At 46.6% G+C, this 11,621-nt stretch overlaps 1 protein-coding gene across 1 annotated transcript in view; it reads right to left on the bottom strand.

The window, feature by feature from the left end:
- Nucleotides 1–11,338, bottom strand: part of SHISAL2A (shisa like 2A) — a gene marked incomplete at both ends in the record, with an annotated part of 20,489 nt that extends 9,151 nt beyond the window's left edge. The window contains 2 exons of the mRNA XM_080690900.1: nt 2,661–2,800; nt 11,157–11,338. Coding sequence (XP_080547026.1) covers nt 2,661–2,800; nt 11,157–11,338 — 322 coding nt within the window. The remainder of the gene's footprint in view (nt 1–2,660; nt 2,801–11,156) is intronic.
- Between the last annotated feature and the right edge of the window lie 283 nt (nt 11,339–11,621).

Raw genomic sequence — 11,621 nt, 5'->3', positions numbered from 1 at the left:
CGTGTGCTTAGGAGCACTAGACAGATCATCAGTACTATGCTTAGGGGCCATTTTAAGCAACAATCACAAAAAACACCAAAAAAAAAAAAAAAAAAAAAAAAAGCTGGGCATGGTGGCGCACCCTTGTAATCCCAGCATTCAGGAGGCTGAGACTGGAGGATCGCGGTTCGCGGACAGCCTCAGCTATTTAGTGAGGCCCTCTGCAACTTAGTGAGACTCTTTTTCCATATAAAGAATAAAAATAGGGTAGGGGGTGTAGCTCAGAGGTCGAATGCCCCTAGGCTCCATCCCCAGACCTGAAAAAAAAAAAAAACCTGCAAAAAAAAATCACAAAAAATGTCACTAAACAGATCGCAGGGGACACTTGTTTACATTATGAGTGCTGAAACAAGGAGACAGTGTTCTCTTGTTCAGTGTTAACTGGGAACTTGTGCACTTCAATATTTTTGTCACTCTGCATGTACACATATCTGCAAATGATCTCAAAGGGACCCCAAATATTTATTTAGAAGTTGCAAATACATTTCAGTTCATCCCAGCTACTTAGGATACAGAGGCAGGAGGATCTCAAGTTCAAGGCCAGCCTCGGCACCTTAGCATGACCCTGTCTCAAATATAAAAAGGGCTGGAGATGTAGCTCAGGTGTATAGACCCTGGGTTCAATCCTCAGAACACCACACACACACACACACACACACACACACACACACACACACACACACTACTTTTTAGCAAGTAGGCACGTTTGCATGCAAAGATAGTGTCTGAAAATAATGAGAAGCCACTACGAGAGTATGTAGTTATTTATATTTACATACACATACATATATATCTTTGAAATCCATTGCTTGTTTTTTAAATTTTCTATAGGATGTGCTTATGTTATTTGTATTTCATGTAGGCAACTTTGACAGTTTGTTCCTTATGTTCAGGATTTTTTTTCTATTCTGCTGCCACTACCTCCTAGGAATTCTTGACTCCTAGGGGAGTCAGATAACTCCTTCTCCCCTCAACAGCCACCCTTCCTGCTTTTCAGTGCTCGGCTACAGCAGGATCTTTTCATACAAGTGGACATCAGGATCTGGGAGGGATTCTTAGGCTATTTCTTGATGCTGTCTTATTGTTATATTAGAAAATTATTCTTGTACAAATGATGACATTCAGCCCTTTTTGTCTTTAGAGATTTAGCTACCACCCACACTGTCCCCTCTACTCCCCGACCCCCCCCCCTTGCTTCTTTTGCGTAGCTTAAATCCCTCCCCATCCTGGCCTATTCCTTGTGGTGCCCCTGCATGTATGGGCCTGTCATTGCGGAGGCCTCACTCAGTCCTGCCCACACACCTCTACCCATGATTAACCCCATCCCGGATGACTTTTTTCCTTCATTTTGCTTTACCAATGTCTTCACTAATTTAACACCAATTCAAGTTAATACATTTGGTATCAAACAATTTTGTGCTTAATTAATTATATGTGTGCATAAACCCTGTGTGGTGGGCAGAAGAAAAAGCCCGACTCAAGGCAGGATGACACGGGTCACCATATGTCATCTCTGACACCTTGAGCAAATCAACAAACCTCTGTCAGCCTTGATTTTCTCAAGGCTTTTATTTTTTTTTATTTTTATTTTTTATTTTTTGGTGGTACTGGGGTTCCTGGAAGCCCTTCTACCTCCGGGCTACACTCCCAGACCTATTTTTACATTTTTATTTGGAAACAGGGTCTCCTAAGCCAGCGAGCGCGGCTGGCTTCAAACCTGTGTGATCCTCCTGTCTCTGCCTCCCAAGTGCGGGGATTACAAGCCTGCGCCACCACGCCCGGCTCAAGGCTTTTAAATGAAGATAATAATACTCATTTTGAGTGTTGTCTGCTAAACTATACTGAAAGATCTTTTGTCAATAGGGACTTCATCTTTCAGTTCCTTGCAGGAGGGTGTAAAAATCTGAGCAAGCTAGACATGATGGCACACACCTGTAATCCCAGTAATTAAGAAACTGAGATAGGAGGCTTGAAAGTTTAAAGCTAGCCTCAGTTGAGACCCTGTTTCAAAATAAAAAATAAGAAGGGCTGGTGGTACAGTTATTAGGTTGCCGAGAGTCTCGCTACTTGCTGACGCTCTCTTGGAATCTTGGAGCCTCTGGTTTCAGCCTCCCAAGTTCTGGGATTACAGGCTTTCACCACCATACCTGGCATAACTCTTTTTTTTTTTTATGGCCCATAGGAGGCTCTTGATGGCCTATGCTAATGAAGGCACAGTAATCAAAACATCAGATATAAGACTAAAATCGCATATTTAGTTTCTGAATAAATTGTGAGCAGCAGTTTTTTTCTGATTAGTTCTATTTTGTTTGGGGTGATATTGAATCAGTCTGCATTCCCTACGGCTAGCATTAAAACATCGTCTTGGAAAATCCACCACGTGGATGAGTCTGTGTGATGAATGGAGCGCTGACTACAGTAGCTGACTGACACACGCTGAGCACATGAAGCGTTTGAGATGGAAACGTTCAGATCATGAACCTCCTGAGAATCATGCCGATGCTTCAGAACGTTCCAGGAACACTCATGAGGCAAATGTTCCAGACGGCATTACTAATGATCTCCTCTCTGCAAAGGTGCCAGGGGGCCCAATAAAGGAAATCCGGGGGCCTCTTTCTTACCTGTCGTCTGTAAGCTCAAGCCTGGGTCCAACTTCGTGTGGGGCTTTGAGCTGATGAACAGGTAGCAGAGCACACAAGCAGTGACGATGAAGGCCAGGAGGACCACCGCGGCTATGGAGAGGCCCATGAGAGCGCCCACGCTGTGGAGAGAGGAGCGCAGGCTGGGCGTGGGCTGGGCTGCGCTGGAAGTGCAACAGGTGCCCTAGAAATCAGCTTCTGCCATTCTTCTGTCCACCTCGGTCTTCAGCAAGCTGTCTGTGTCTGCGCATGGGGACGCACCAACTGTATGCCATGTTCTCACCACATACAAATATGACATGTCTTGGTGTCGCCTGGTAACTGGGATTTGTTTTATGTCTTTTTTTTTCTCTTCTCCTTCTCTCCCTGCTTTCCTTATCGTCTCCCGTCTTAGGGAACTGGAGATGGTCTTAAAGGCTCTAAGCCCAAAATCAAGACACATAATGTGCCTCAGTTAAAAACAAGCTCTAGCCAGCTGTAGTGATGCCTGCCTATCATCCCAGTACTTGGGAGGCTGCAACAGAAGGGGTGATTTATCAAGACTCTCAAAAATTAAGGGGGGGAGGCCTGGGAGTGTAACACGGTGGTAGAGCAGCTCTCACGCCCAAATTTAGTCCCCGATACCCCAAACAAAAACTTAGCTGTCCTTCCAGCCTCAAGGTCATAAGGTTATTTCCTTTTTTTTTTTTTTTTTGGTAGTGGGGATTAAACCTAGGGAATTATATCTCCAAGCTACACTCCTAGACCTTTTTTTTTTTTCTTTCTCTTTCTTTGAAGCAGGGTCTTGTCAAGTTGCTGAGATCTCACCACATCACTGTGGTTGGTCATGAACTTGTGATTCTCCTGTCTCAGCCTCCCAAGTACTGGGATTACAGATATGTGCCACCTTATTTCTTATTATATCCTATTATTACATCTAGTCTCTAGAAAATGGCCTCGTGGCTTATCTGGAGCTCTCTGTCTTTCCTATTCCACAGACCACTACTCCTCATCTCCCCATGTTGGATTTTACCAACGTTAGATTTTACCTTGAAGCCCCATCCCAAGGGTCCCATCCTCAGTGCTTTCCCTGGCCCCTCTCCTCTCCCCTCCCTTCCCCCAGCCAGGCCAACCCTCCCAGGACACCTCACTCAGGGCTGTTGGCACTTTCCTCTTGGACAGGCAGGTTATGTGGTAGGGAAAGAATAAAGGACTTTGGAACCAGACCAAGCTTGGAAATGGACTCATGGTGAGATCTTGGTGAAATTGCTAAGCTGGGCGTGGTGGTGCACGCTTGTAATCCCAGCATTTTGGAGGCTGAGACAGGAGGATTGCGGTTCGAGGACAGCCTCACTACTACTTAGTGAGGCCCTTTGCAACTCAGTGAGACCCTGTTTCAAAATAAAGAATAAAAAATAGGGCTGGGGGTATAGCTCAGAGGTAGAATGCCCCTGGGTTCCATTATCAGTACTGCAAAAAGAAAGAAAGAAAGAAAGAAAGAAAGAAAGAAAGAAAGAAAGAAAGAAAGAAAGAAAGAAGAAAAAAAGAAAAGAAAAAAAGAAAAAGAAACTGCTAACCTATTTATTTATTTGAGATGAGGTATTGCTATATTGCCCAAGCTGGTCTCAAACTCCTGGACTCCTGAGCACTGGGGCTGCAGGCAAGTACTGCCATGCCCAACTTATTTAATCTTTTGGGCCGCAGCTTCCTTGACTGAAACATGAGAATGACTAAAACACAGCGCCTTGCAGGTGGTAATAAGGACGAATGACACTGAAATATTCTTGGCGTAGTTGGAGGTCCTCACATATCCCCTGAAGGTAGAGTCTGAACGTGTTCCATCCACTTTGCCCCGTGTACAGGGTCTGGCACATGATAGGAAGTTGGTAAACACTGTTGAGTACCTACTATGTGTCATACACAATGGGATGCTCTCCAACAGAAAGGGATAGGGAAGTACCAAGCCTGTTTGTTCCTGTCTACTATTCCTTTTTTAGTTTTCTTGTCCACCCCCTTCCATGACTCTATGTGTGTGTGTGTGTGTGTGTGTGTGTGTGTGAGAGAGAGAGAGAGAGAGAGAGAGAGAGAGAGCGAGCGCATATGGTACTGGGGATTGAACCCAGGGGCATTCTGCCTCTGAGCTACACCCACAGCCTTATTTTTTATTTTTATTTCGAAACAGGCTCTCACTTGGTTGATGAGTCTCACTACTTGCTGAGGCTGTCACTGAACCTGCAATCCTTCTGTCTCAGCCTCCCATCACACCTGGCCCCTTCCTTGACTTTTTAGCCCCAGACTTCTGCCCTTGCAACTTCTGCAAGGTTTTACTCCTAGCTAGTTGATGGTGAATTTCCACTAAAAGATACCTTTGAGCCAAGCATGGTGGCATGTACCTGTAGTCCCACCCTTGGGCTTTGAAGAGTCTGTCTTTATATGGCTAAATAAATTACTGGATACCTTAGCAATGGAATAGTATAGAGCCATTAAAACATTTTCAAGTACTGTTTAAGATCATGAATAAATTCTTACGAGATAATGTTAAGTGAAAATAGCAAGATATACTATTAAATATATAGCATAATCCCAACTCACTAAACATAAATATATCCATAACTGTGCATCTATAAAGTTGGACGGAAATACACCAAACTCCTAACAAGCTGTCCCTGGGGATGGCGTAGGCGTGGATGTCCTGTCTGTGTTCCCGAGGGTCTTACCATTGTGAAATATTGGCCAGAGTTTCAATCGCCAGCATCCATACCTCTTTGCCTGAGGGCTTTCTTGGACCTTGAACAGGCTCTGTATGCACATTGGGCAGGTCAGAATTGCAGGATGGTTAATGCCTCCTTCCCCCACCAGCCTGCAACCAGTGACTGATAGAAAGATAAACACCCAGCTTCTGTGTGTCCATTCTACACTAGCTGGTAGAGTTTAAGCTCTAGTTACCTTGGTGTGACTTTCTTGGCAACACGGCCTTTGCTGGCGTCTTCCTTCTCCCATCTCACTTTCCCACCATCTATCAGTGTTTTCTGGGGTCATTTTCCATATAAGCTATATCAGAGTCTTCTGAGGAAACTCAAAATAAAACACTGGATCACCTATGATTTCTTTTCTGGTTTCTCCATCCTTTTGGCATTGGGTATGTAGTGCCTTTTAGTTCTTTTTTATTTATTATTATTATTTTTTTTTTTTTCGGTACTGGGGATGGAATCCAGGGACATTGTACCTCCAAGCTACATCCCCAGCCCTATTTTTTAGGCCTTTTATTTTATTTTATTTTATTATTATTATTTTTTTGCAGGTTAGGGGATGGAACCCAGGGGCATTCAACCTCTGAGCTACACCCCCAGCCCTATATTTTATTCTTTATTTTGAAACAGGGTCTCACTGAGTTGCAGAGGCCTCACTAAGTAGCTGAGGCTGTCCGCAAATCACGATCCTCTGGTCTCCGCCTCCCAAATGCCCAGCTTGCTTTTTAGTTATTATCAAAACTTTAGTTAAACCTTTTCTCTCTTGAGATACAGTTACTGTTCACAGGGCTATTATCTGGTAGACCTGTACTCATGTCATCCATTACAAGGGACATCCATGGGCACCTGGATGGAACGGGGAAAAGAAGAAATCCAAATGGCCAATAAATACATGAAAAAATGCTCAACATCATTAGTAATCAGAGAGATGCAAATCAAAACTACCCTGAGATTTCACCTTACCCCAACTAGAATGGCAACCATTCAAAACACAAACAACCAACAAATGCTGGTGAGGATATGGAGAAGTGGGAACTCTAAAACATTGTTGGTGGGATTGCAAATTAGTGTAATAACTTGGAAAACAGTATGAAGAATTCTCAGAAGAATGGGAACAAATTTACCATTCGATCCAGCAATACCACTTCTGGATATCTACCCAAAAGAAAAGAAACCAGGCCAGGCGTGGTGGCGCACGCTTGTAATCCCCATGCTTGGGAGGCTGAGACAGGAGGATCGCGCAGGTTCGAAGCCAGCCGCACTGGTTTAAGAGACCCTGTTTCCAAAGAAGTATAAAACAGGTCAGCCCGGAAGTAGAAGGGTTTCCAGGAACCCCAGTACCACAAAAAAAAAAAAAAAAGAAAGAAAGGAAACCAAAATACCAAGCTAATGCATGTGTATCTATGTTCATAGCTGCACAATTCACCATTGCCAAACTATGGAACCAGCCAGGATGTCCATCAACAGATGAATGGATTATAAAACTGTGGTACATGTACACAATGGAGTTTTACTCAGCCATAAAAAACCCCACAATTGCAGCATTTGCAGGGAAATAGATGGAACTGGAGGACATTATGCCAAGTGAGATTAGTTAGTTGTAAAAATTAAAAATCGAATTCGTTCCTTAATATGTGAAAGCTAAGGTGAAATGGGTCATAGGAGGAACTCCAGGTGAAAAAGGAAATCCTATAGAGGATCAAATAAGGCAACCTAACTGTGGGGATGGGGGGGGGGAAACTCTTTAAAGCACATGAGTTACTTATTCATATCGTGGTCAACCACTAAGCCAAGCATGGAAGGGAGGGAAGGGGAGTGAGGTGGGGACCGGGTGGGGGCTGGCTGGGTGATGTGTGCATTTATGTCTACACAAGTTTTTTACCCCATTATGATGTATAGATACAATGCACCAATAAAAAATTTAAAGGGGCCCTTTGTGAAATGGGCAAGAGAACTGAGGGATGTATCCTAGACTGTAGATCAGTCAGAGTGTAGACCCTGTCTCTAAAAGGCACTGTCTCTGTTGGTCTGTCTGAGAACAGAGGAGCTACCCTATAAGGACAGAGCTGGGAATGGGGTAGGTGGTGATAGCGGGGGTTGGTTTTGGTATAAGATGAACTTTAAATGACCAGAGCTATCCCATGATGGAGATACTGCCTCAGCAGGTACTGCGCTCCCTGTCTCCGGAAAGATTTACACAGTACACTTGGCTGAATGAAGTTTGAGAGTCCTGCCCTGCATGGAAATTGGATTAGAAAGCCTCTAGCTTTGTGGAATTTTAATCTGAAAGATTAAAAAAATAAAAACAAACAAAAAACCCCACTAACAGATAAGGGCTTTGGAGTCAGGTAGTTTTAAGTTTGAATCCAGGTTCTGCCACATATGATCTGAAAAATCACTGTACCCTTCCGATCTTCATTTGTAAGGGTTCCTATCTCACTGGGTGGCCGTAGGATGAAATAAGATGGTGCATACAGTGCCTGACCACCAACTTTGCCCTCCAGAAAGGCTGTTGCCTTCTGGCTCACATCTTGGTAAAAAGCAGAGATAGTGACGGAGGGTGTTTGGCACGTGGACCGGAAGGTGTGACAGCAGCAGCTGCTTCCTGGGGCGTCTACTTTCTGAGATATTCTTCCCTCTTAAAGATGGCAATTTCTCTTAGAGCACTCTTTGGCCAAGGAAATGGTGCCCACCTGGAGATTTTTATGTTTGTAAGAACCAGGTTTTCATGGAGTTCAGAGAAAAACATGGTCTCTACCTGCAGTGGTAGGGCCGACAGGAACACACTAATCACCCAGATGTCCTGGGGCTCTCAGTTCCATCCTCCACTTTGCAATGATCTGTGATGTGTATGAACACTCTTACATTTGAGCCCAGGATGAATCGCCCCCAACACACTGGAAACTTTCAGCTGCTCTTGAGGTCACACTGCTAACGCATGTGATCTCTGAGATCACTCCATTAAAGCACTGTCTCCGTCCGCCACTTAAGTGCCCCAAAGGGAGAGGGTTTCCCAGGCAACGAAAGGGACCACAAGAGAGATAGGGGAATGGGGTGATAGAAGAGGAAAGGGATCCTGGCTGGGCGCTGAGGGGATTACTCATCTATGGATCCTTAGAAGCTGGCACAGTTCTCAAAAGAAAATAGAGGATTGGGGTTTTTTTCAAGTGATCTGAGAGATTAGGTTATAAGAGGGCCAGGCTAGGCTTAGACAGTCATGGAACAGGACAAGCCTGGGCTTGGGATTAGACAAGCCTGAGGTTTCAGCCCAGCGCTGCTACTTCTCACTGGGACACTCCCAGACAGTAACTTCACCTCTCTCAAGACTTCTCATCTGTAAAACAGAGAGAAGGTGGATATGCCAGGGTTATAGCCTTTGGGTTGTCCTACATAAGGGTTTTTATTCTTTTTTTTGGGGGGGGGCACTGGGGATGGAAACCAGAGGCATTCTACCTCTGAGCTACACCCCGGGCCTATTTTTTTTTTTCTTTATTTTGAAACAGGGCCTCACTGAGTTGCAAAGGGCCTCACTAAGTAGCTCAGGCTCAATCCTCCTGTCTCAGCCTCCCAAATGCTGAGATTACAAGCCTGTGCCACCAAGCCCGACAGTAAAGGTCTTTAAACTTACTCTGCTGTGATATTGCTAGAAAATCGTAGACAAGTGACATGCATACTTTGAGCTTTACCTCCCACACCTATGAGCCAAGGAAAGGGAACTCTATTCTTTTGAGCACCTACTGTATGCACTGGTTACTTTCACATACATGCATTATTTCACTTCATCCTTACAACAAGTCATTACTGAGACAGGTTTCATTATCCCCATTTTAAAGATGAGAAAAGAGACCAGGAGAGTAAATAACTTTTCCAATCCACATAGACAATAAGACAGAATCAAGGTTTGGACCAGCTTCCGACCAGCCCCAAAGGTCCTCACTGTCTCTGTACTTCAAGGTTAGGCCAGCCCCGTCTCACTGCAGCTCCCAGCTCAGTGCCGAATACACAGAGGACCTTCCACAAACACACCACTGTTTTCATCTAGGTGAAGCCATATCTGCTTAAATGGACTGGGAACTCTTCTGGGATAGGGAATAAGTGATTTTCATGTCTCCAGTGTCTTGCAAAGTGCCTGGCACAAAGCTGTGGTGAATGAATGAATCCACAGATGAACAGGAAGTAAATTAATATTCCTTGGGGTTAGCCAGCAGTCAAATGTAAGGATCCAATAACCTGGCCAATTGAAAATCTTTTATAGCTACATATAGCTACATAATGAGCAGTCTAGAGAAAGCAAATATATATATATATGGTGGTACTGGGGTTCCTGGAAGCCCTTCTACTTCTGGGCTACACTCCCAGACTTATTTTTTATATATATTTAATTTGGAAACAGGGTCTCTTAAGCCAACGCAGCTGGCTTCGAACCTGCGCGATCCTCCTGTCTTCCCCTCCCAAGCGTGGGGATTACAAGCGTGCGCCACCACGCCCGGCAGAAAGCAATAATATTTGGAACCAGGCTTTACCAAGCTGTTTTCAGCTCTGTTAGCTCATTGATCCTTGCCACCACCAAAGCTGGAAATGAGGGTAGTGACTGGTCATTTTCCCCATTTGACAGATGAACAGACAGAGGTCTAGAGGCATTTCAGTACCATATGAAGGTATTTTTTCCACCCAGAACGCACACAGCCTTTGCTCACACATCTCCAGGGACAGGGAAAGACACTATCTCCTAAGACGGCAGGCTCCATTTTTGCTCTGTTTCCCAGAGCAGGCTGAGGATCAGGTCTCCTTCTCTGGGTGAGCCTTTGGAGAGCCAGAAGGATTCAGAGCTCTAGCTCCTTCCACCCCACACCTAGGTTAGCTGGCCTAACCAACCCCTTCCCTGAACAACTGGGGAAACTGAAGTACTGCCAGCTCAACTGTGCTTCTACTAATGTGGCCTGAGGTGGCTTCTGCTGTAGTGTTACACCACGGTGTCATGGTGAATATGGAGGCAGTTCTGGACCCCAGGTCTTCTGCCTTGGCTCCACGATGGAGTACATCCCCCAGTGCACACCACAGGGCTTGGCACTCCTAAGTTCAGTAAAGCATGGAAAGAATGACTACAGAAGAAAGGGAAGGAAAGGGCTGAGGCTGGGGGAGGGGTGGGGTAGCATCAGGGGAGGATTAAGCTTGAGGCTGAGATTTGGATGCAGGCCTAGCCGGTACTTGGAGTCAGGATGAGGGAGAAGAGCTGAGGGGGGACTGCAGCCAGGCTGGAGGAGGTTGGAGGTGATAGAGTAAGGACTGGGATCAGTGCTGGGGAGTGAGGAAAGCCGGCCATGTTGAGTTGGTGCTGATATCAAGAAGGGAATGCAGGTGCATGGTGGATAGGGATTGGGGTTGAGTTTGGTTTTTTTCTAAATTTGATGGTGGTTTGCTGTCAAGATGAAGGTTGGCATGTGATTTGAGTTGGGTTGTGGGCGGTGGTAGGGTGAAGTTTGGAATGGGGGTTGTGGAGTAGAGTTGGGGTGAGGTGGGTAATGGCTGGGGTCAGGATGAGGGAGTTGAGCTGAGGTTTCAGAGGCAGGTTGGGCAGAGATAGGGTGAGCCCTGGGCACAGGGAATAAGCCTGGGCCGAGGGGGTTGGAGTCGACTTCAGGTGGACACTGGAAGAGGGGTTGAAGTTAGCCAGGTGCTGGGCTGCGGGTGGGGCGAGGGGCTAAGGCAGGAGTGGGGTTCGAGGTGGGGTTAGGGCCAGGGCTGGTACCTGAGCCACCACATGTAGCTGTGCTCGTAGGGGAAGAAGCTGTGCGGGTCGTCGCAGCAGTACTTGTGGTCGCGGAAGCCGCAGCAGAAGACGGCGGCCGCCTCTCCCCCCGGCCGCGGGCAGCTGAAGCCGCGCACCACCTCCTGCTCGGCGCTCACGTAGCTCGTGCAGGCGCCGCTCATCGCGCCCACCCGACGGCTGGCGAGTGGAGGGTCGGGGGCGAGGGGCGGATGGAGACCCAAGCGAGCCTGGGGAAGACGGGGAGCTAGAGAGGCAGAGGTAAGCAGAGGCAGAGACGCACCGGAGACCAGCAGTGGGACCGGAGCCCGGGGCGCGGCGGGCAGGCAGGGGGAGCTGGGGGAGAGGAGCCGAGCCCGGCGCAGGGAGCACGGGCGCGGCCGAGTGGGACCCCCACCGCGCCGGGCGCGCAGGGCCGCTCCGAGCTGTCCAGGAGGCAGACAGCGC

Source organism: Muscardinus avellanarius (assembly GCF_963383645.1).
Source record: "Muscardinus avellanarius genome assembly, chromosome: 3".
In the NCBI taxonomy this organism is placed as follows: Eukaryota; Metazoa; Chordata; class Mammalia; order Rodentia; family Gliridae; genus Muscardinus; species Muscardinus avellanarius.
Note: the sequence above shows the minus strand (reverse complement) of the source record. Positions and strands in the feature narration are given on the sequence as shown.